The sequence below is a fragment of the Ambystoma mexicanum genome, chromosome 6p (assembly GCF_040938575.1).
Source record: "Ambystoma mexicanum isolate Mex_15411 chromosome 6p, UKY_AmexF1_1, whole genome shotgun sequence".
NCBI lineage: Eukaryota > Metazoa > Chordata > Amphibia > Caudata > Ambystomatidae > Ambystoma > Ambystoma mexicanum.
Window position 1 is genome coordinate 888,673,033 of NC_090935.1, and position 26,046 is coordinate 888,699,078.

Genomic DNA, 26,046 nt, shown 5'->3' on the forward strand with positions numbered 1-26,046 from the left:
TGTATTGGTTTACAAAGTAAAATTGGACCTCCTGCTCCGTTGAGTTAAAACTAAAATAAATGTTTGTAAGAAGAACTAAGACAACTTCTTGGTGATGTTTGCTTGTTTGTGTATTGTGTCTTGTTGAAAAAGTGACTTTTCCAGTCAAAATAATATTTAAGACCATGCTTATAAACACACGTGCGCACTATACTGCAATAACCGCGGTATACCGTCATTTCAAATGAAGGTTATCATACCGTCAAAAAATCAATATCGTGACATCCCTATAATGGGTACTGCCATTCGATAGAATGTGCGGATACACGGAAATCTGTTGGCGTTTTGCTCAATTTCAGTTTCGCATGGGGCGGGGGGCTGTGAGCGTGTCACTGGGGTGGTGTGCCTGGTAATCGTGGTACGGATTGTGTGGTATGTGAGCCAGTCACCTGCCCCCAGGCTCAGGACCCTGCGTGTGTCTTGGAACCCCATCAGCGCCCCTTCCTCTGTGATGTCCATAATCCATATCATGGACCAAGAGTTTGGTTTGTTTCGATGAATCGTTGGGGTTGGTCCGTACTGTAGAATCGATGGTATGCTAGCCTAGGCTGGTGCATGTTTAGTCTGGATCGCTTGGGTAGCACGCAGTTTGTGCCATTGTAGCAGAGTTGGCCCTATGATTGGATGGGTCTTGGCGCTAGATGGTATAAATTGTGGTGGGGTTGCCATAAACTGCTTAGGTGAGAGAGGGGCCATCGTCGCTAGCTCCATGGTCCGTCAGCTTGTGTCGTCTTCTGTGTTGAGCCATCTTTTGACCCAGCAGAGTTGTGCTGCTTGATGATGTGCTCTGAGTGAAGAGACCGCCAGGCCCCCGTTGGATTTGTCTGCTTGAACTTTTTGGGACGTTTTTTAATTCAACACTTGTCATGAAGTATCATGCCTTTCTCATTGCATTCCCACTTTAGACTTGTGAATTCCTGGTTGGGGCACACCAGTGCAAGGCATTCATTGGTTTTCAAAAATTGATTAGCTGAGTTTGCTAATTAAAATGTTCTTGATTAGCAAACAAACCCATTTGATTAGCAGTGTTGTACTAATATTTCTAATGCCACCTGAACTTATTTGTACCCGAGATATACCATTAGCAACAAAATAGCATTTTTGTTTAACGCTGAAACAAGACATTAGTTTAATGAGTCAAGCCTTGCAAATTCTTTCAAATTCCTTTAGACCTGCTGGTGTAGTAACTTGGTTTACCTACTCAACGTAAGAGAAAAGCACTCTACACGTGGCAACATATGAGAAAAAAATGTAAAAGTGCTTTCTGTAAAATGGTGCATGTCATCACAAACCCACTTTGGCCCAACAAAGCAAATGTTAAATACAAGTTTCAAGCACCCCCTGTAAAATGGTACTCTTCCAGCATAAAATCTACTGGACTGGGCAAGCAGACCTTAGCTGCATGAATGGATACAAATAGATATGATAAAATGGCTGTGAAAAATATTTGGCCAGCTCTCTCCCCACAGGTGCAACTATATAATGCAATTATAATCCTAGAGCAAAGTGAGCTCGGGAGGCGAACTACAGTGTATGGTATTGCAGTAGACCCATTGATGTACAGATTTGATGGAACTATTGATCACTATTTTGTCTAAAAATCTAGTTTGCTTTGTGTATTCATTATTTAAGAGGAAAGCAAGTAAGAGACTAAGCAGAGTGGATGGCATAGCAGGCAGAAAGCTGGACAAATAAGGTGGAATATTTTAGTTTGCAACCACCTCAATTTCAGTGTTGCAGGTATAACGCCACAGCGTGATAAGACAGAATGTCGAGGAGTACGGGATCTGCTCATGGGTTGATCACCAGTTCAACAGATGCATGCAGAAGTGTTCATTCATCAATATGATGCATCTTCCCTAACAAAATGAAGTATAATTGACACTAAGATTTACATACGCTAACCTAAACTTTAATATAAAGCATATTAACAATAGTGTTTTACAGTAGCAATACTGTAATTATGCATTATGTAACAACTTACATTTTTAGGAATGTAAAAAATAAATAATGTTAACATAGACTGGATATCATCCTGATTACTTATGGCAGTTATTTGAAAAAGAAAAATGAATTTCTGCCTGACACTCCCACACATGCCTTTGGCACTTAAGGGAGAAGGAAATATTACTGCTGCACGCTCTCTCCATTAGTCCCTTTGAAGTTGGCGTGAACTGAGAAAAGAGGATGGAGAGACCCCTGATGAAGAGAGGAATGCAGGGTGAGCTGTGCTTTCATTGAACAGGGTAATTGAAATAGCTTTGCTACACAAGTGTCAACTTAATTGGCAAACCTACAAAATTGCATAGAAAATTGCTATGCAACACTTATGCCTTGCCAGTGTATGTAGCTGTATTTCCTCCCCTCCCCATATTAAGATGTAGCCTGCAGATGGAACCAGGCTGCCTTTCGGGGGCGGGGCCTTAATTTGATGCTTTATGCTTCTCTGGAGCGGGGGAGGCATCCCAGATTTATCTGTCTTGGTTTGGAGTGCTATGGGGTGAAGAGACAGGGGCGTATCCCAAGGGTACAGATTAGAGCTTCCAGCTTTGCATGATTTTAATGCATTTTTCAATAACTTTGTGTTGACATGCTTGTGTATATATGAAATGCCATAAATGCTTAGTTGCTTGTGCATGCTTGACCTGCAGTGTGTTGTACTGGATGTGAGCCTCTTTGCAGTTATCTACAGCTAACCTTCTTGGCGTAACGGCAGCACATGTAGGTCATGCCAGTACTTGCATGCAATGGGATGAGCAGCTGATAGTCAACCACGGATAGTCAACCACACGCTATCCTGTAACAATGCACATTGCCTGCCACCGTTAACAGTGCTTCAGAATACTACTGCTTTATGAATTGATCGTGCACTGTCTTTGTCTGATTGAAGTTTTCAATTATTGAAATGCAGATCAGCATTCAATGTATGAAATGCTGATATGCAATGCCACCTCAGTCTTTTGGAAATCCCAGATGCTTTATTCCTGGCACATTTCTGGGGCTAGGCAACCATGACAGGAACAGATTAGCTTATTATAAATGACCCTTATCACTAACAATGACTGCATGAGTGAATTTGTATAATTTGTTGATGGAAGAAGTGGTAACATAATGAAAGAATATATGGCAATAAACCCATTATTAAAAGTATCTGAAAAACGTGCTACAAATTCAATTTTTTCTTTGGGAAAGGACTTCGGTATACTGTATGTCCTTGGAGCGTAAAGAAAACCAAACAGCTAGAACCCTTTCCTCCTCAATTTATATGAAAATAATTTCTAATTGACAGATTTGCTCTCCAGTAAAGTTGGCCATGAAAACGAACAAATTCAAAATGTCAATACTGCAATTCAGATAATTCCATACCTTTTTCTCTTTAGGTTTATTTGCATATATCCTGCTTACATAAATAGCAAGAAAACACTGGCGGAAGGAAGAAGAATCCCGATAGAAAAAGTAAGACGACTGGAAACGTTGAATACATTTTGATAAAGTTGTAAATGCTGCCTTCCAGTAGCACTTTTCTACCAGTGGGTGGTAAAATGTGTTACTGCCTGAGGTCTGTGCCTAGCATTACAATATGGACTCTTTGATGCTTATCCTTCAACCACAAAATGCCTCTGCAAGTATGCGTGTTTTGTAAACTTTACATACGTTTTCTTTGTAACGTGGCCATGGTTTTCCAGTCCCTGTATCGGACTGTTGTATTTGAGTGTTGAATAGACTGAAGGGCGCCATTGAAATAAAGGAGGGGGTGGGAGGAGGGTTAGGGTCATGTGAGGATTACAGGCCAGCCCAAACCGTCTTTTGAACATTTTGAGCCATTACTTTATTTTTTAATTTATTTTTGTAGATTGTGTTTTTGGTATTTGAGCTGGCTGATTGGATTCTTGCAGCTGCTGATAATTACAAATCGGTTCGGTGAAAATGGTGTACAAATGTCTGAGGAAGGAATGAATATGCAAAAATTAATTTAATGATGTTTTGTTACATTTCAGGCTGCTCCAAATCCCACATGTAGCGAAATTCAGGAAGTTTGCAGCACTGCCGGGTTAACTGCCCTTGCAGAGGTAATAATTATTTTCACCTCGTTTTTAACTTGGTTTGTTTGTTAATTGACAGTTTAGGATATTAATGATGTGGTTTAAAATCCTAGAATAACAAGATGTACACTAGAGAATGGAACCGTGATGCACAGTTCAGGGGTCGGGTGCGTGTGCAGATAAAACTGGAAGATGGCAGCCTGTGCTTAGAACAATTTCCATCACGTAAGTTGCAGAGCTGTTGTCTAGGGTGTTGTGGGATTTCGCTAGCATGTATTTATGTGTGTACCAGTTTCTAGGGTTTAAACCCTATGGATGGAAGTGGTGAAAAGATGTAAGTGATAATTGTTTACATAATCCTTGTGGACGGACAGACTGGCCCATCGTATCATGGCAGTAGAAGTCGGATATGAAGTATTCTGTTTTTGCACTTGCTGTGATATCTATCGACCTACATCATTCATATTTTTGACATAGCGAGGTTGTTCCTTTGATACAACTGTAGTTTGGAACCAACAATTGTTAGTGCAAATCACCATGAAAATAAGTGTTTCTGTTGAGCACGTTTACTCGGTTTTACAGCACAGAAAATGTATTGCCCACTTGTATTTGCACCAGTGGGGAAGTGGGGTCGCCCAAATGATTACCTTCATCCCTCAAGTATTTAACATCGAGCGGCAGTTCATGAAGCTTTACTTATGGCAGCAAGTTTTAAAGCTCGCCTGATGAAAAGGCGGTTGGCAAACTGAAGCCACCGGGGTGAAGCCTTGCGATCAACACTTACTTGTAAATGTATTCCTTTCCGTGTTAAAAAAAAAAGGCTTTGTTTCACTTCGTTTTCAATCGTACCACGCTTAGTAACCTTGTAGAGAAAACTTGTTTACATCAAGACTATTGAGCAGCTGGGCAGAATCTGTGATCAATATCCGTTTTCACAAAAATGTCGAGCGGCTTCGCTTTTGCATGCTGGATTTTTCAGAAAGAGCAATGGCAGGAAAGTAGTTGTATAATTAAATGCGTGCCAACATCTTTAAAGGCAACAGAAAAACAATGATTATCCTAGTTCAGTACAAAAAGTCGATGGCACTGGAAATGGTGTGCAGTTTTTTGATATTTCTTTAAACGGCACAAAGGAAAAAAAACTCGATCAATCCCTTAGGTATCTATTGGTTAGGGATTGCCCTCGTCACTCCAGCCTATTTCTACCCATTTTATGAACTGCAAGTTTCATTTTGAGCACAATACCCATGATGATCAACCGGGAGGGATCTTACCCCACAACCCCACCCAACTAAACCACTTACCCAGGTCCTCTGGGAGACTCCATTCCTGGCCGATTCCCACCACCCCCCAGACCCGTTTTGACAGGGACAATGTTTTCTTTCGCTATCCCCATTAGATAGGCGGGGGAACCACCGGCCACCTTGCGAGAGCATCCCCTGACAGAGTGAGGGTGTGCTTCCACTAGGGTCCGCAAAGCATGTTTTATTGGTTTGCTTGGCTTGTATGAATGAGAATGTTATTGTTCTCTGCTAAAATACTTGCTCCAATAATCGTTCTTTTGTGTTAAAGTTTATGATAACGGCAGGAAAGCAAATTGGGCTTTTTCAGTTTGGGACTTTTACCCTGAGGTTCTTGCATTGGATTAATTTCTTCCACAAATCTTCCAAAACGGTCATTTGTCTTTACCTTGAGATTCTTCAAGTTCTGCCACTGTAAAAAATAAATAAATAGGGTGGACTTGTTTCAGGAGGAAATCACTAGATGAAAAAATGCTCGTACGTTTCTATGAGGACCTTTGCAGTGGCAAAGGAGTGCCGTACCACTGCACGTGAACCCGGGAGTTTCCCCTTGCATGGTGATGTGTGATGCTAGGAAGCGGTTCTACATGGCACGGGCGGCCTGCCTCTTGTGTGCAAAATCCGCGCAGATCAGATTAACAGCCTCAATGCAGCTCTGTCGCAGGTCCCTGCTCTTGGGTATGAGCAGGACATTTGGGCTCCAACTGTTCGGCACACGACATTTGGCTGCAGCTGTTTTGCACAGGTCCCCTTTTGGGGTCCAGGGACCTACAGGCGCCAGCACGTTTCGGCACACAGTAACATGCCACCAGAACGACTCGATAGGATACGTACTTCCTCTAATGGTTTTATACAAAAACACTGATGTGCTGCTGCTGATTACTTGGTGTTTTAAAAGAAAAATGATGCACAGCATAAACATTTTAAATTCTTGCAATGTTTTTTGAATGTGCTATCATTTGAGAAATGCATTACTGGCAGATACAACAGCCTGCCCCTATAAATAATGGAAAAGAGGAAGTAGGCCTGAAACACAGGTTGTGACAGATCTTTAATGGGCTGACCTGGAAGGAAATGTGTACTGGTACCTTTTGGATTGATTATACTCCACAAAACGAACATGTTGTGCATACCGAAGTAATCATCAAAAATAACAGTTCTTCGTTGTCTTAACCACTAAGCATTCAAGGGAGGAGCAGCATAATATCAAGTTAAATAGCCTTTGGTATTTTCCAATTCTGCTATTACAGGGTTTCAATTGTGAGCTCCAGAGTGACAAGGTTACAGGCATGGCAAATTATAGGCCATGTAACAGCTAGAGCAAATGTCTAAATTGTTATCTACACATGCACGGCCCACTTACATACCACTAATTCATCTGCAACTCGCAGCCATTACCCAAAACCAACGTGCCTCTTTGGCTTGGACACAAACGTGTCTGAACTAAGGTGGGGAATCTTTGGTTACTTACCCAAAGACTTGGAAGCTTTAGGGTGGCAAAAGCACCCATAGTTCATTATGCACACATGCTGCATGTTCTGGCATCAGAAGTCCTTTTTTTTCAGCCTTCATAAGAGCGAAATATTTAAATTTTGGCATTATTAATGGGACTTCCCTTCTCTGCAAAGTAATATTTTGCTCCTCCCTAATAGCAAACAAAACCCACATAATTTTATGTCTTAACGCTAGACTTGAGCATCATTATTCCCGTTAAGAATGAATCATAACTAGTCCTGGCTTATTGATAACCAGCAAGACTTCTGGTCTGTGCAGAGCTGAGCAGAGTATATGTAAGCAGCTGTAATTTCTTAAAATGCCATAGATGTTTGGCTTTCTGTGATAAAGATTTAGCGGGGTGCTTAGCTAAAGTTCTGTATACCAAATCACTACTTAAATCTTTAATATGCTATGGGTTCAATATGCCTCGTATCTCCATAGAAGCTGATTTACACTGTCCTGTTTAAAGATGTCGGGCTATAGTGGCCTGAGACCCGTCCAGAATGGGTTAAGTTGCACTGCAGGAAACAATGTTAGGACACAGCATGTCTTTGTCTGAAAGCGACAAAATAGGGCTTTATGGCTCCCTAATCTTACACGCAGGAATATAGACGTTTTAAAACTATTTGCCGAGTTTTGAAAATAATTGTATCTAAAAAATCAATGGTATTATTACTATTAATAGTAATAATCGGGGCTTTAAGTGGGCTGGTGCCAGGCCCCAGTGTCCCCAAAAAGGGCTCACGAGCCGCGGCCCACCCCCGACAAGCCCCAGCCATGCTGACGCCTGAGGCAGCCTGTGTAGCCGAAGCGCTGTGGTTACACCGGCTGCCTGCAGGTGTCGGCACTTCAGATTAGAAAAAAGAAAAGACATCGTCTTATACTTTTTTCTAAACGGAAGTGTTAGCTCCTGCACGCAGCCTGTTAACTGTGCAGCGCTGCGGCTACACGGGCTGCTTGATGTATCTGTACCCAAAAACAGGAGGCGGGTTGGACTGCCCAGCTCTTTCTCGTACAGCATGAAGCACCTTGGTTTCATGCTGCGTGATCACGTTACTCGAAAACAAAAGGAAAGCTGGGCAGTCCAGCACTCCTCCTGTTTGAGTACAGAGCCATCAGCAACAAGCTGCCCTTTCATTTAAAGAGCCCGTCGTTAAAGTGTTGCACCACGCGGCTCCTTGAATGAAAGGGCTGCGTGCGAGCTGAGGCCACACTGCTGTGTCACCTTTGGTGCACCCAGCGCCTTCTTTTGTTTAACAGAGGGACTGGACGCATCAAAGGTAATCATGCCAGTCCAGCTCATCTGTACTCCTTTAGCCAGCCAGCCCTCCCTCCCCTCAGGGGAGTGGGGCTCTCCTTCGGGGGCGTGGCCCAAGTACGGGTGTACTTGGATCAAGCCCCTTAAGGAGAACCCCACCGCCCCTTGACTCGATTTCTCATCCCTCTTAAAGCACTCATAATAATGATACATGTAGCTTGGCTCCTCTTTTCAAGCTTTAAGCTTGCTTCTTACTAATCGGGTGTGGGTTTACCGTTCGGTCGCACCTTGAAGTTTGCTCGCCCCTGAAATCAAAGTTAATGTAAATATTGGCACAAACAAATCACATATGCAAAGTGATGTCTACGCTACGGATTTGTTTTAAGGCATTTCACTACCGGACTGTCAGACATAACATACATTCTGCAAAAACGGTCTTGTTTTTCCGTCTGAACATATACCAATAAATGCAGACTGTTGGAACTGTTTATTAAAGATTCTGGCTTCCTGATTGCTCCCACTGTGACTGACAACTGATAAAGCGCCACCGGGTTTATTGTTTATCTGAAGGAGTCAACACGACTTGTGGAAGTTGAAGGTTGTCGCATCGGGTGCGAGCGTCATTTAGAAATCGGCTGCTTAGTCAGCTGCTCAATGCTCACAGCAGCCGTGCCGTACTTAGCGGGGCTAACCCCTACTCCTTGGCCCCTTACATCATATTGGTAAAATCATAACATCTCCTGCTTGCTTGCCCCAATGATAGTCAGAGACATTCTGAAAGTTGGAAACATATATAACATTATATTTGGAAAAACATATGGTCGCATAATTTGGAGTCATCTTATGAGGGCACCCCCATCCCCCCCCCCCCCCCCCCCCAATCCCTGGTCAGGTCTTATGACTGCCTGGCACCAACCATGGTCCTTAGCCGGGTGGCTCCGCCAATCCCGCCTTACAAAAGTCCCATGTCCAAAAGCCTGTGAGCCATCTCACACCAATCCGTTCTTGCGAGAACGGCCCGCCCTGGATTCCACTGCCAGTTCAGTAATTCCTCCAGAGAGTATGGAGCGAATAAGGCCACTGCATCGGTTGTTGAGGAGTCCCAACCGTCCCTAGTGGAATCAGCGCCCGTGTCACCCCATCCTGCCTGAAGCAGCCAGTGGTTGTAGCTCACGGACCAGACCGCAGCGTGCCTCCTTCTCTAGGACCGCCCTCGTAACTCCGCCTGCGACAGAAACATTAGTTAGTACAGTAAATTGCCTCCACCATCCCTGAAAAAGAATTTGTTAAAAGACAAATCATTCCTCCCGAAAAGCAAGCCCTTTTACCTTCCCAATGGACCAACCCTTGATCCTCAGTTTACCCGTCGCAGTTCTCAGCAGCTTGGGTGGGAGGGTGGATGTCGCTGCAGCCAGGGCTGGATGAGAGGACTTGCTCTCTCAGCCCTGGCTATTTAAGCCCCCAGGGGTGCAGGCCGTTTCCGGCCAGACCCCCGAGGGCACCCTGACTGCGTCCTCCATAGAGGAGGCGAATCCACGCAGGGGGCGGCCAGAGGGGCGGCCCGCTATGTGAGTTGCGCCTCTAGCACCCCTGCGTGGGCTGGCGCATCTGCTGACTCTTGCGCAGAAACGTTATGTACTGTTGCTGGGTCTTCTAGTTTACGTTCCCTGTTGCGCCACTGCCACCAGATGGAGCGAATAGATAACTGCAGAAGACATGCAAACCATTGGGAAGCAAGCACTAGGTGCCCTTTTAACATGCCACAGTACAATTTTCACCCACGAGTGGAGATTTTGCACCCTACTTTATGTGATATCCCTCCCCTGTCCCAGTGCTCCACCCGTTCCATTTTTAAAACGAGCGATGTGCAAAGGATGATGTAGCTTTGAATCCTCAGGAATTCCATCTCCTCCATGGAAAACTAATTTGGTAGAATTGGTACCTGTGGGCCGAGGCCGGACCCCGGCAGGCTCCAAAAAGTGCGGCTGAGCCGTGGCCTCCTGGTCCCACCACAGCATTGGCGGGACACATCCTGCCGCAGTGGGAGATGCGCCCGCCATTTTTGAGTTAGTCAAGCAGCACTTCCATCAGTCACTGAACTTCCTCTTGTGACCCCTCGCACGTGAAGGGGGTCCTTAGGGATTCAGGGGGACCATAAGAGGAAGTTGCTGTCCTTTTGTTTCCCCTCCCCCTCCCCAGGTCACTGAGGCGTCTTTGACCCTCGGCTTACCTGGGGACTCGTTATAAAAGATGACTTGAAAAAGTACACCTTTTATAAAGCTTTGCCGACGGACAAAGACACCTCCAGACTTTGTCGTCAACGCTTTAGAAAAGATGGATTCAATTTTACGCAAACCATAATATTAAAATGTTATAAATTTGTATGCGTACCTTTTTAATATGATTTGTGTACTTCTCAAGCCATCTTTTATAAACATAGAAATATGTAACATATTTGTTTATGAAAGATGTCTTGAGAAGTACTTTGCGTACCTTACTATGGCTTGTGTACTTTTTTCTTTTATTTTTTTTTTTAGACCATGCCCACCCCACAAGCCACACCCCAATTAAGCCTCCACACCCCTCCCCCTCCCAACCCAACCCTCCCTCGATTTCTTTCCTTACTTAAAGTCCTGCTTCTGGGGGAGAGAAATAGATGGTGCCTCTGGAGTGAAGGTTTGACGTTATCTGCATTATCTGCCTCGATGGGGACTGCAAAACCTTCACACCATTTCACCAGAACATGGCCTGTTCCCAAGATTGTGCAAATGGACCCAACGTGTCCTGTATCAATTATCTACTTTGGCATATGTTGGGATTTGTCTTGGGAGGAGGAGTCTGAGAAGGTGGTGGTAACTGAGGGACTAACTCTTTTAATGTGGTCCTATTCAAATAACAGATTCTTAGTGCCTTCCAGTTAAGTGATTTGGTGATCTGGTAGCCTTTGCTCATGAGCATTTTGGCTAGATGTACATCCAAACCTAAGTCTAAAAAGCCACATTTGTAACTCTTTCCCGAGCACATCTATTTATTGAGCATTTGTTGGGCGCCAATACAACAGAGTGGTGTTTCGAGGCACCACAAGGCAAAGTGGGGAGGGAGCGGGTAAATAACAGTGGCAAAAACCAGTACATATACTATTGTGGTCCTACTAGGCCTTGTGACATTGGGATGTGCAAGTGGAGTGAAGAGAGGTGCAGGAGATGGGAAAGGGGTGGGGGGGGGAGCCGGGTAAGGACAAGTGCTGGAGGGAAGTGCCGAGGGGAACCAGGGGAGGCCGCCACTGGATATAAATGCTGGTGCAGAGGAATCCCGTGGGTGGGATGCAGAGCCGCCAGGCAGGGGGCTCACAAGGGTTCTGCTGAGGGGGGAGGGGGCTGCTGGTGTCAACTGGGTAGAGGGTCTGGTAACCTGTGAGATTCACAAAGGACCAGGCCGTCAGTCGAAGGGAAAGAGGTGGAGAAAAGCAGAGTTTTGAGAAGTTTCCGGAATTTAAGTAGGTCAGGCTGAAGTCTGAGAGGATCAAAGAGGCTGTTCCAAAGAGAGGTACCAGCCGAAGAGACCTTCGCCCCCCCCCCCCCCCCCACACCACTCTCTGCTTGGAGAAGCTTTTGACAAGCAGGGAGTTGGAGTTAGAGGAATGGTGAGGGGAGTATTTATGGAGGGAAAGTTGGAGATAGCATAGTCCCAGGCCCCAAAAAGCCTTGTGGATGATGCAGAGGGTCTTGAATTTGATCCTTGCGGCCACCGGGAGCAAGTGGAGAGATTTTGGGGCTGGAGAGATGCAGTCCCTGGGCTTGAGGCCAAGAATTAGTCTTGCAGCCCTATTCTGGATTAGATGAAGGGGCTATAGGGAGGAAAGAGAGGCTGTTGCAGTTGTACAGCCTAGAGGATCAGAGTTCTGGAGACGTTCAGCTTCTGGGGAAAGGTGAGGAAAGGGAGAATAGAAGGTGAAGCTGGAAATGGGCCTCTTGGCAAGGTCCAAGATGTGAGGGGGTGACGGAGAGAACAGTGTCCAAGATGGCCTCAAGGGTTTTGGCCTCACAGGATGGTGATGTTAGAGGGCCCAAGGAGAGCAGCCATAGGGTAGGAGGGAAACTGGGCGCACGTCTCCCAATGAGAAGGATCTCCGTCCTAGTGGCATTAAGACAGAGCTCATTAGCTGCACACCATGCCTGGATGGCAGTTATACAATCTGGGATGAGAGACTAGGGGGAGGAGGTAGAGGGAAGTTTGAAGGAAAGCTGTGTTATCAATATAACACTGGAAATGAGGAGAGGAGGTGAGCAAGAGGGCGAGATGGATATTAAAGAGCCATGGCGATGGGAGAGGGCACTGGGGGACGCTGCAGGTAGAGAGTGGTGGTGGAGGTGGAAGGGCGGTTAGTGAGGAAAGGGGTTGGTCAATCCGGTGCCCGATCGGTGATGCCGAGGGTATCGCAGAGCCGTTTTAGGAGGATAGAATGGTTGACCGTGTCACAGGTAGAGCAGAGATCGAGGAAAATGAGAACAGCAGGAGAGTTGGTCAAGATTTGCAAGCATGTCTTGACAGGTGTCCAGGAGAGCACTTTCTGTGCCTCTGGATGCCCAGAATCCAGATTGATGGTCATGGAGGCACCTAACAAGTTCAGTATGAAGGCTCAGTTGGGGGAGGACCAACTTCTCCAATAGTTTACCCTGGGAGGGGGTAGTGGAGATAAGGCGATAGTTAGCCGCGCAGGAGGGGTCAGCAGACGGCTTTTCTTTTTTAGGAGAGACTGCGGGAAAGAGCCAGTGGCGAGGGAGTGATTACAGAAATCAGCAAGAGAGGGTTGGGTGACCGGGTAGAAATGGGGATATTCCCTGAGATGAAGGCATCCGGAGTATGTCTGGCTGAGTGGGTCGGACCGGAAGGAAGAAATGGTGAGAGAAAGGGAGTCGCAGAGATGACGGAACTGTGAGGTGGCTGATTCAGAGAAGTCAAGGTGAATATTGAAGTCGCCAAGGAGGGGGGAGTTTGGAGGAAGATATCAGGAGGGGAGGTCAGCCCATTCAGATAGGAAGGAAGATGGGGCCAGGGGGCTTGTAGATGGTAGCAAAGTTGAGTGAGGGAGTAGGGGAGACCCCAAGCCTGTAGACGAGGTGTTCAAAAAAGGGGCAAGGTTGAGTAGGTATGATGGAGGCAGGGACCCAATTGGGGCCACTCCACCGCCGGGCTGGTTGGGCCTGGGTTTAGAGAGGGTTTTGTAGCCCTCAGGAAGGAGAGTGTGGAGCAGTGACAGAGCTGGTATTGAACCACGTCTCGGTAAAGGGCGAGGACATTGAGGTCAAAGTCTTCAAGGAGATCGATGTCGGAGGAGTTTATGACAGAAGAACGAGCGTTCAGAGTAGTTAAGTGAAGCTGATTACCACCTTTTTGAAAGTTTTCCGAGGAGGGGTTTGGGGGGGTGGTACTCCCGTTGGTGGTGGTGGAGAGGTGAGAAGGGAGGATGTTGATGAGAGCGGGCAGGCATCGACCGAGGAGAAGAGTAAGTTGAGAACCTTGGGCCACGATAGTGCCATTGTGATATAGTGGGGCGGGGGTCCATGGGTCAGGGGAGTGGACAGAAAAGAGGATGTCTGTAATAAGTCTTTTTGGGTTAGAGGCTAGGAGAGCGTTTTTGATCTTTTTTCTGCCAGACTTCGTAAGTGGAATAGGATAGGTGATTGAGTAGCAGTTACAGTAGATGGGGGGTGGGGGCGGTAGAGAGTGCTGTTGAAGAGCGAGAGAAACACAGGGGTGCTACACAGTGCACAAATAACTCACTAGGTGGCCTAGCAGCCAGACGGGCACACATGGATGTGCTTTAAGCATAAAATGAACAGGGTAGTAGAATTTTGAAGTGCCCAGGCCGGGTGGGCGCTAAGTGCAGTGGAAGACAGTCAATGCGCAGGTTTGAAAGCACACCAAATTCTCAAGCAAACCATTAAAATGCATCAGAAAATGGTCAATGTGGAGGTTTGCAACACAGAAGCATTCACATTTCAAGTTGTGCAGTCAATACAGTAGAGGCTTCGTGAGTCAGAGCCACAAGTCAGAGCATATATGGCACTTGGCAGTTTAGGAATTGTAAAGGAGAGAAAAACCTGCATGTGGCAATTACTTTGAAGTGGGCTGGAGGGCCCAAGGGATATGGTCCAGTAGCCACAAGACCTTTTGCAGATGTTCCGCATGAGAAGAGCAGAGCGATCAGGGGTGCTTACCAGGGTTCGGGGGTGCAGGGCAGAAACAGTTTGTTTGTTCCATGTCTGGTCACTGGCAGTTTGTTCCTTGAAGAGCGGACGTGGACACAAGTGGATGGAACGGCGACATGGAGAGGGGGGGACTCCCTCCAGCTCCAGACAGGGATCTTAGAAGAGGGCCTTGGTGGGGGGGGGGGGCAGCTCTTGCCGGCCAGCTCCCTTGGATTGGCCCAGAAATGGAAAAAGATGGCTTATCAGCGAGGATCCAGTGCAGGCTCTCTGGAGCTACAGTGCGCAGATAAGGGACGAGCATTCTAGGTTTTGGCTGACTGGATTGATAGCATCTACCACCCACCCAGCTTGGTCCAGTTAGTAAGCGAGTTTGCATTGAAGCATTCTAGTGGGACATAACATCAGTCACTTCTGTTAATTTTGCCGTCTCCATAAATCGCCTCTTGCGTCAGGTGCGTTGATTTAACAATCGCTTTTGTTCTTACTGGTGTCCTGGGCAGGAATAATCATCATGTTTTAATATTTTCAACTTAAGGGATTCTTCTAGCAGTTTAGCAGCCGTGTTCTGCACCCCCATGTAGGTGGCCTGTAGATTTTTGTGGCAGCTCTAAGATTAGGATATTGCAAAAATCAGGTGACCAAAGCATTGACAGCTATGATTTTATTGGGAAAAGGTAGAAAAGGAAGGAACAGTGTAAACGTTTTCAGGTGGATATATGGGCATCAAACAAAAGCTACAAATCCATCATGATGGCGAGTTGCTGTCCAAAGCTGTGTAGCGAGGACGGTTCTGCAGATTGGCCGGTTTTGGAAGTAATGGTCAGTACATGGGCATGTGTGGTGTGTGTATTTTATTTATTTTTGTCCCGGCAATTCTTATCCATCCAGTCCTTGACCTTTCATCTTTTGCTCTTTCAGGTTGCATGTGAAGTTCCGTCTCCACAGAGTTTCAGAGATGTGTGTAATTCTTTAGAACTGGACAGATGCGTTGGGTGAAGTCACCTGTTGGGTATATGTAAATATTTAAAAGACGTGTTGCTAAAGATGGTGCTTAGGCATACCACAAACGTGGTTTTCATGATTGGGTAATGGGGCCAACTTGGACTGCTTGCTTTCGTTTAAAAATGTAGGCGCTGGCCTAGGTTGGGGGCTGGGGGTGGGGTGTGTAACACCTTTGACACCTGTATTTCAACTGTTGTTTGACCATATTGTAGTCCATATCATCAAATGTTTTGGATAAATCCAACAGGAACAAATTCCTTGCACTGCCATTGTCTCCACATGCATCTGATCCATGACTGCTGTAGTGACTAGCTTAGTACTACCATGTCTAGAGGCCAATTTGGCTTGGTCCCAGATTAAATTATTTTCTGAAGAGTTGGTTGGTCACCATGCTTCCAAATTCATCAGGAACAGTAGCTGTGATTTCTGGTGTAGGTTATTGGGATCAGATGGTCCCAGATAGGACTTTCTTTCAATCATTGGTGGATAACCCGTTTCTAGGCATTAGTCTGGAACTATTCCTGAGGATAGGGAGACATTCTACATAAGTATGTTTCTGCCAAGTTACAAAGCTATCCGTTACTTCGAAGGAGAATGGTGGTCTGACATAATTGTTCAGTGAATCGTTCCTATTGCCCAGAAAACAGACGGCCCTCTGCACCCAACCATTCATATCTAGATCAGTGGGGTAACCATCTCTCTTGAATGCCTCGGCCATATCAAGAATATTCACTGAAGGACTCACTGTGGCTAACTGCTTGTCATGGCACCCATAACTGACCAGAGCTACCCTTTTGTGGAGCCTCGCCTATAGTTTGAAATGAAGAACCCTATCTTTAAGGGGGTTCATGGGGGTGCTAGTGCACGATCATTCAAAGTTGGTATGGGGCATCCAAACATCGTTCGCCTGGATGTTGATGGATTTGTTGGCTACATGTGGCAATGGTTGCAGCTTTTTATATGTGACACATACAAGCTTCCAGGCTCAAACATTAACTCGCCCCTAAGGATTTATATCCCACTAGGGCCAGGTGATTCTGGATTCTGTTCTGGAGTATCAACCACAGTAGTATGCAGGCGATCACGATCAACTGGACAAGGCCCATCCACAAGATTCATAGGTAAGGGTTGAAAGCTGAAGCACTCTGTGGTTGGTACTAGATTCTCCTCCTCGCCAGAGGGTAAACTGGAGTGGGGGGGATGAAAAGCCATCGCTGCACAAAAGGAAGAACTGCTTTTCACTCTGGGTGAGGGAGCTTGGAGGGACTCTGCACTCATTCCGCCCCTCCCCCCGTGCCCTAGCTGTTTCCATTATTGTGTAACTTTCATGGACCACGTGGATGAGCCCACACCTTCACCATGTAGAAACAACCAAAATACATTATTTCGGTGCAAGGCCACAAAAAGCATATAACAGTAAAACAATTCAGTGCTTTAACATGATACACAAAATCAATATGATGCAGAAAATCAATAGTCTCGGTACATGAAGGGCTAAAATGATCATGCAAGTCAATGAAACTTCTTCATAAAATGTCATTATTATTCCAATATTTAAAATAGCACATTATAATCCAGTTTCTGTACATAGGAAAGAGCTGAAAGTGACCGTACAAGTCAATTTAAGCTTTTTCATAAAATGTCAGTTATTCTTCTATTGTTTGAAACCAGCATATAAATCACTAATTGACGGGTACCACTGGTGCAAAAAAGATTAAGTCCCTAGTAAGTATATTTACACATGCAATGGTGAACTTGTGCTGGTACCATTATCTAATTCTTCCTGCGTATCCATATGGCTACTGCAAAGTATTAAGGCTTTTGTTACTTTTCTTTATACATGCCAGAATGTCAAACGAAATGTTGCAAATATTAAGCCATTAAATTTAGGTTTGAAATAACACTTTCTTCCATTTGGCATAATAACATAGTGTATCTCTGTTTCTCTCTCTGATCTGTACAATAAAAACATTTGTCGGACGAAGACCATGCTCCATTGAAACGTTTGTGTCGAAGGGTAGAATACCACATCTAAAAGTAAAAAATAAGGAGCAAGCCATGTTTTGGTTTTTATTAGATCTAGGCATTCATAGCCTTTACAGTCCCCACAATATCCAAGTAGGGTAAGTGTAAAATCCAAGCAGGAACTCCAAGCTTTTTAAAACTTAATTCTGATTGTATGGCCAATTTGACGCTGGATTTAATCATATCTGGCTAAGTGCAGCCATTACTATGACCGAAATGATAAGCTGGTTCTTCACATGTTTTGACCAGGGCGGACTACTCATCCCCACCCCTGCTTCTTGCTGTAAGACCTCTTATAAGGTCTCGATATATTCTGTAATCCTTGTTGTGCTCCACACTCTTACCCAATAAAGCAATGGCTTGAGTTCAACTTCACAGCCTCTGTCCAGTCTCCTCACTGAAAGGAATCATAGGAGTAGAAGGTGATAAATTCAGGATTTCTTTTTAAACACATTCTCTAACTTCTATTTTTGTGACCTCGCAATGCTCCCAAATTTCTGATCCGTGAAGTGCAGATTGACAGGCTTGGAATTTGTAAGTATTTATAGTTGGCCTCAATGCCCCATTTCATGTAGCCTTGCAAACCTGGCTACCACTGGACTGTATCTACACAAGATAAGATTTGACTTCTCAAGATCGTGCACACAGCTTCATTTTTCTTTCTTGGGGGCAGAAAACCACTGATTTTGGTTTCGAGTAATTGACCAAGAGACCATTATTATAAAATATCATATTGGTCTGTTTTCCAAGACCAGGAGGGGTCCTGGACAGCAAGACTGCATTGTCTGCAAACATTACTATTGTCTTTTTTTCTATCCTAAAGAAGGCGCATCAGTCGCCATGGAAAGCACAGCCACAATCACACGGTTTATGGAGATTGAAATCGATGTGGGTGCCAGAACACAACCCTGGCACACTCTCCTTTCAACTAGGAAGGGTGCAGATATGTGGCCAGCCCACATCTCACTACTGTTTTATTACCTAAGTGCATTGTACTGGGAGCTTGGAATCCCCAATCTGATCAACCTTTCCCACAGTTTACACCTTGGGATTTCATCGAAAGCGCTTTGTAAGTTGATGAAGACTGTATTGAAGTTACTGGTCTCTGATACTAACTCCCTTTTGAAACCAGGCCTGCTGGTGATTTATAAAGCTATTCTTGTTCATTCCTATTTTTAGATGGTCTAACAGTGCCCTAGAAAAAACCTTCCAGCCAGAGTCCAATAAGGAGATGGTTCTTTACGATCTTTTTTTTGAAGAGGGATCATTTCTGCTGAGATGTTTTTCAAGAGATCAATTAATCTATCGGGGTCCTCGTCTTTATTGCTCATCTGGGCAAGTGAGGCAGAAGTCACTAGTTCAAGGGAGAACATTTGAGGCTCCATGTATGGGGTCATCTCATGGCGACCCACTAGTAGTTACGGGGGCAGGTATCCACAAATGGCCTTGTTTCACAGTAAAGTTCCTTTAAAATATTCATGCCAAGGGGCGTGGCTTGGTGCGAGGCGAGCAGCCTGGCGATCTAAGAGCTCCTGTCCCGGGCCCTGCCACTGACGTGAAATATAGCAGAAATAATGCCTGATTTTCAGCATAAAGGAGCAGTGTGAAAGCCTGCAGAACACAGAGCAACCGGGCGAAGCGGGGGCAGCTACAGCAGCCCCATAAAGGTGAACGAGGTGGTGGAAAGTGGTGACCGCACACCCGACCCGGCGCACAATATAGCAACCGGGCTCCGATGCTCCGAGTCCGGCATAAAAACAACCAGCAACGGATTCCCCTGAGGCAGCCCGAAGGGACCGCCAGCAGGCTTTCACAGGCAACAGCGATCTCCTCCGCAACCGCAGAGAGGATGGGCCAGTATGGGGAGAAATTAGGGGAAACTGAGGGGATGACCGACGCCCCCCTGCCACCAAGCATAACTGGGACCCGTCCCAGCAGCACCTGCTCAGCATGCCAGGAGGGGGTGAACGCTGAACCTCTGAAGCACCTGGCGAATGAAGCCATGGAGCACCCCCGAGGTCTGAGGAATGCTTTCGCACAGCAGAACACTGCACTGCCACAGCCGTGACGGCAGGGACATGCCGTACTGAAGAGGTGAGTGCTGGTACGACGCCTGGGAGATCCTTCCCCCACTAGTATCCCCATGACAGCTCTCTTCCCCGCCCCTCCCCCCCCCATCGACACGACAACAGCACAGGAAGCTCTGAGCCCCCGCATTGGGAGCACGTACGGAGGCTCCCCCTGGCAACAAAAAAACCCTGTATCATGCAGAAGCGGCTCCCCCAACCTCCCCCCCCCCCCCCCCAAGCCTGAAGCCTCGTGCAGAGTGGGTGCAGTGAACTTCCACAGCAGGGTGCGGAGGCCCATCACCCGAGGGCCTCTGATCCCGACAGCCAAAGTGGCAGAGCATCTCTCAGGGTAGAGACGTATCCTTAAAGTAAGCGGCACAGGCAATCCGCTGCCGCGCCCCCCCCCACTTTGCCCCCCAGCTAAGGAATAAGCCTAAGACACTGCACCAAAACGTAACTCCCGTAGCCATCACCACAGTGGCTTGCTTTGCATCATGTGCACACGCCAGACCTGGGCACATTCTAAGTGCAAAAGTGAACTGGCCCAAGGCCTTGCTCCGGTACAAGTGGCCTGAGTATCCCGCCATACATGTTATCAGCGAGGCACAGCCCATAACCAGAAGACCCTACCTGAAGCACACAGGAGAAAAAGAAGGGGGCAACTCTTTCATAACGGTTAGCATAACACCATCTATGGAAGACACTCGAACAGTGTTCATCTTGAACCCGAATAAAGACCTGAGCAATGCCTCATACCGGCCTGTAACATTAATGGAACAACGACGCCAAGATCTTCTTGAAGATCCTAGCAATTAGATTAGCAAGATTCCTAATCCACCCAGAAACGGGGTTTATCCCATGGTACAATACCCAGGACAACATCAGACACAGCTTTAAACTTAATGGAAAGTGCTCACAGAACAGGAACAGAACTAGCGGTCATCTCACTTGACGCACACAAGGCGTTTGACCTACTAGATTGGGGGTACATAAGCAAAACACTACTCCATTTTGGGTTTAGCCTGAGATTTAGGACATGGACCCTAGCCAACTACCAAAATCCCACCACCTCCCTGGGAATAAATGGCACCAGGTCACCCAAAATCAAGATCTCTAGAGGCACACGACAGGGTTGCCCCCTCTCGCCGTTGATATTTGCCCTCTCTGGAGACGTTTGCATCTAGAATATGTGAAAATGCACACATACAGGGCTTGAAAGTGGGTGACTGCCACTATAAAGCTGCCATGTATGCAGACGTCCTGCTCACCATAACCCAGGTAGACCCATCCATGAAAGCCCTATGGCAGGAGATGAAGGCTTTCGGTAAAGCCTCAGGATTTAGGGTTAATTACGTCAAATCAATGCATTAGGCGTTAACATGCTGCAGAAACGCAGGGAAATACTAGCGAATAGACAGCCCCGTACCCTGGGGCACATCCCACATTAGCTACCCAAGGGTCCACATTCCAAATAAATTAGAGGGAGCGTACAAGGCCAACTTCCCGCAATTATTTAGGGAGATCTGCAAAGACTTGAAGCACTGGCACAATCAAGAGGTCTCCTGGCTAAGGAGAATCGCAGCCATAAAAATTAATATGGTCCAGAGACCTATCTACCACTGCTTAGCCCTGGCAATCCCGATTTCCCCCGAGATCGAGCTCCAACAGTTGCAAAAGGGGCTAATGAAATATGTATGGGACAACAAAAAAAGCCACGGGTAGCTAAACGGGTCCTGCTCCAAGGAGCGAACTTGGGTGGTGTGGGAGTGCCGGATGTCTCCAAGCTTTTGCTTGCCAATTGACCACCAACCAGCCACGTTGGAAGCAACTAGAGGAAACCCGGAGCCCGGTACCCCTCTCAGCACTCCCGCACATTACCAAACCCAGTGACTCCCTGAACGCAGGCCCAATAACAGCCACTAAAAACAGGGGAGTGCTGGAGAAGGGCAGCCCGTAAATGGGGCTGCAAGGGCGCCCTGGGACCTCTCGCCCAAATTGCAACAACCGAGAGTTCATGCTCGGGATATCCCTGGGAAGCTTCTACCATTGGAGAAAAGGGAGGCTATACCAAATAGAAGACTTTTCACTGGCAGGGCCCCGCTAATGTTTGAAGAATGCAAAACGAAATTCAAGGTCACAGAAGCGGAGAGATTTCAATACGTGCAATTCAAGCACTGGATGTCACAGAGCAGCACTAAACCACAAGGAGGTAGGGAACCCACCGCATTAGAGAGCACCCTAACAGCAGCGGCCCCCAAAGGGAAAATATCCACCCTCTACAAGCTAATTGACAAATCCGATCCCCGAAAAATGAAAACTATTTGCTTGAATGGGTGAAGGACATGGGCCTAGAGCTAAACCTGGAGGCCTGGGGACGGATCTGGTGGATGCAGATTTTGTAGTTCTCTCCATGCTCCAGTGCATATTTAACTTTTTTGTTTGAGAGAGAAAATACAGATGTAGTAAAGAGGCAGTCGGTTTAACTCAAGATGTTCTAAGAAAATAAATGTATTCAATGCCAGGCCACAGTGATCTGCCAATAGTCCATTTGAGTTTCCAAAACTTATCACATCATTTGGATTGATAACCCAAAATGAATGTCTAATTTTGCTGAATCCATTTTTTAAGAACTTTTTTGTCTCACTAGTTGTGCAGGAATTAATTCTTCCATGTCTAAGAAGTCCGATATAACCCATTTGATCGTTTTTATCAAACATTGTTAACGGTTTATAGTTGAGTGATGGCTTCTCCTAAATTGCATTTTAGATGTGTTGCTTTTAAAATGTAGGTACAAGAGAATAGTTCGAAGACTTGGTGTTATCTGTAAGTTACTGTCACCATGTTGGATAATATTTAAGCTAATGTTTGCTGGTTTTACGACGTTTGTCCACACAGTGCAATTGCTGAGTGTTCCACAGTTGTACATGTTTTGTTGCTGACCAATGGAGAATGTGAAAACGATATTAACTTGCTGTTATCTATTTTTTTTTTTTTTTTAGGGCAAGCAATAATGTTATATGTAGCAGAAATGATTCCAAAATTAAAAACAAGGACTCAGAAGACCGGAAGTGGAGACCAAACTCTTCAGCCAGGGGAAGGTGGTAAAAAAAGCAAAAAGAAGAAGAAATGAAGCAAAGACTCATTTGTCTTGTTATCTTTGTTGTATATTGGGAGGCAGAGCAATTTATTAGGCACTTTGAGCTTGTACTAGGTAAAGGACTGAGCAAGTGCCTGGTGAAAATCCTGTCATCCAAGGAAAAACTCCCGACCAAGATCACGTTTTGGCCCACCTGCCTAACTGCTCCTAATATACATTCAGAATATTAATGTTGCCCTATAAAATTCAGTCTGAAGGTCTGCTGGATTTAGTGTGGTAAGTCTTACTTTTGCAATGCAGCCATGAATAGGAAAAAAGGAATCCTATATAATTAGGTGTAAAATTTCGTATGAAAGATTTGTACTTTTCAAAATATTGGATTTGATTTATGCGATATTGCCACGTATTATTGTATCTAAGTTATATCCTGGCATTGCCTATTTTTGTATGGCTCTTTGCAATAAATGTGTACATAGTTGTGTGTGAAATGTCTTTCCCTGTCATTCTAGCCCCCCACCAAAGTTAAATCCTACTGCAGCGAAACTAAATGATTCAGGAATGTTCTCCAAGGTCAAAAAGCCAATATGAAATCGAGCTTCAAATTGAATTTGATACAATGCCAAAATCTACATTCACCATTTTAAAAAAGCTGCCGGGAACCATGTTTTGTGATCAATACTGTTTGTTGGCATGTGTTAGTGATCCCATTTGTAAACGGGCCATGTTTTTCCAACATGAAACAATGTAAGGCTGGATCAGTTCAAATACTGTTGTGCAATATGAAAGCCTTATTTTGTGTTCTTGGCTGTAACGGAGGGGGAAGGGGGCCTTGACAATTAAGTGGAGCCTTTGGAAAAAGGAGGCTTGGGGAAAGCTCTAGTGTGGTTGGGGACTGCACCACTGTTTTTCTGGCCACTCCCTAGCCAGAGACCATGGTTGTGCAAACTTGAAACCTGGTGTTTTTCCTTCCACGCATACTGAGTGACTCTTGTCTCCATATCCCTGTGTGTTTGGCAGACTTCCTGTAGCCACCTGTTGGCAGTCTAGGAGGGACTGGCTCTAATTTTACAGATACCTGGCCAGACTGCTTAGTCAAGCTCTCGCAAGCAAAACTAGTACCGGGGGTTGGAGCGAGCTCTTTTTGAAAGGGTAATTTATTTTTACATTACATTCTTTTTATCAATTTATTTTATGTGCTTGGTCAATGAATGAAATGAGATTTTATTTATATTGCGCTCATACACAAGTGTTTCAGAGCGCAGCCAGGCAAGGGGAGGGGAACAAAAGAAAACAAAAAACAACGATCTTAGGCCCAGTGACATTTAGAGCGTTCAAGTGCATGGGAAAGGGAAAAGGGGGAACATGCATGGAAGGGAGGGGTGATGTGGAAAGTGAGGAACAGAGGAGAGAACGTAGTGCAGCCAGCAAGTGCTAGGATAGTGCAGAGGAAAAGTGGGTGGGGGACAGTATGGGTACAGATACAGACCCCAGTGCATGTGGTGGACCCGGAGGCAGTACAAGAGGGGGTGGTAGGGTGAACAGGTACCTGAGCCCAAAGGACAGAGGGTGTATACATTGTTATATGGCAAAATCCGGTCAGCATACAGTAGTAAGTTACATATTCAGTTACATTTACATATATTTTCCAGTTAAAACATTAGCTCTTATACATATACTTGTGTTTTTTAACATGTGACACTTTTTACATCCCCAATTATTAAACACTCAATAAATCATACCCTTTGCTTTTGGACCTATTCTTCAATTTCCATTTTATGTGTTGGACAAGAGGTAATTTCTGACCTATAGCCAGGTATTCCATCTTTGTGCTTAGTGGTAGATGGAAGCATATTGATAAATATTTCTTCACTGTTATCCCATGTTACAACCTTCAAACATTGTTCACCTCGGGGTGTTGCATCAGACATATAGTTCCTTAATATTCAATGCTTTGCAATCAAGCAACACAAGTTAACAAATCAAAGTTTCTCTCATTGCATTTCCTCCACTAAACCAAATCTGCATATTTTATGGCCAGGTTTTATTGATATTTCCACAATCTCCAATATTTTACAACTTACCCTCACAGAGTATTCATAGAGAAAATAAAACCACTTCCACGTCACGGGATGATGGCACTGCGATTCCAATTTCAATCACTGGGTACACGCTTTGAAGTGAGTAAAGATTGACACAGATTTAGTATTAGCTGAAATTTATAATTGCATCCTCCCAACCCTCGAGTTATTTTTTTCCTTGCATTTTGATGGCAAAACTGATATTGCAAGGGCATAGCCAATGAAAGTTGTTAGAAACTTAGCTTTAAGCACTAATCCCTGCTACGATGGCGAATGTCGGCAGGCCAAAGGTGCATGGAACAGATAAGTCAAATTGGTTAGAACTGAAGGGATGGCCCTATTGCGTGCTGCAATGAAGGAGTATACTACCACTATTAAAAGGAAAAAACAAAGAATACCAGAATGATTTGTGGAACTCAACTGCTGCAGGCAACGAAAAATGGTAATCTGAAAAGGTACTTCGAACGTATGAGTGGAGCGTGACCCATTGAGCATAACCACCTTTTAGGGGCCATTCCAGAATCTAAGTGGGTAAAACACATGTATTTATATAAGGAGACAAGCTTTTGACAGTGGCTGTTAGGGAGAATTCTCATAAATGTGCTAATTCCCTTCACCTTAGAGACCCCCAGAAACTGCTGGATTTTGAGGACTTGATTTTTTTACCTGGGAAGAGTGTGTGCCTTTTTTTTTCCCCCACTTTCATGTATTTTGATGTGTTTTTATTCTTGTGTTCTTTGATTATGGAGTTTTAGATAACTCGATAGGCATCATCTTTTCATGTGTTGCACAGCACCCTCAGTGCAGTGACACAGAGATGTCTTTCTAGACTTCCAAAAGGTGAACATGTGGAATGCGAGGGAGTGTTCCTGGTGTGGATTACCAAGGTCTTGCTGGCGATATTGCAGTGTGTTTTCACTGTTGACTTTGACTGGGGAGGAGCTCCACTACTTAATCCATCTCCGAACGCTTAGCGTTGCGGAGTGTGAGGGAGTGTTCCTGGTGTTCATTGGGCCGTGGCTGGCCAGGACCAAATTCAAGCAGTCTGTTACCTAATGGATCAGTTAGCACCCAATTCTGCAAATTTTGCCACGTTACCAATAGGAGAGCCGATAATGGCCGCCGGAACGAGAGCGCAGATGCGGCGGTGTAAATCAGTGACGGTGGACCTCATGATTTCGGAAAGAGGGGAGCGCCACACTGAATCCAGCATAATAAACCAGGTAAGTGAGGCCATCCTAAACGTAATTGACTGTTCCCCACAACAATGATGTGAAAACATCAGGGGCCAGCGAATTGACCGCCTGTAAAACAGGCGAAGCTAAGAGTGTGAGGAAGGGGGAGGGGGGAGTCGCATAGACAGTGTTACGCATTAACTGATGGTGCATTGACTGGTGGCGACCCCCTGCCTCTACAGCAACTGCA

At 45.4% G+C, this 26,046-nt stretch overlaps 1 protein-coding gene across 1 annotated transcript in view; it reads left to right on the top strand.

Annotated features, from left to right (window-relative positions):
- The window catches only part of SRP19 (signal recognition particle 19), a 52,413-nt gene extending 29,382 nt beyond the window's left edge, over positions 1-23,031 (top strand). The window contains exons 2-5 of the mRNA XM_069625503.1: positions 3,420-3,495; positions 4,038-4,109; positions 4,196-4,307; positions 22,446-23,031. Of these exons, the coding sequence (XP_069481604.1) occupies positions 3,420-3,495; positions 4,038-4,109; positions 4,196-4,307; positions 22,446-22,576 (391 nt within the window). The 3' untranslated portion in view covers positions 22,577-23,031. The remainder of the gene's footprint in view (positions 1-3,419; positions 3,496-4,037; positions 4,110-4,195; positions 4,308-22,445) is intronic.
- The last annotated feature ends 3,015 nt before the right edge of the window (positions 23,032-26,046 follow it).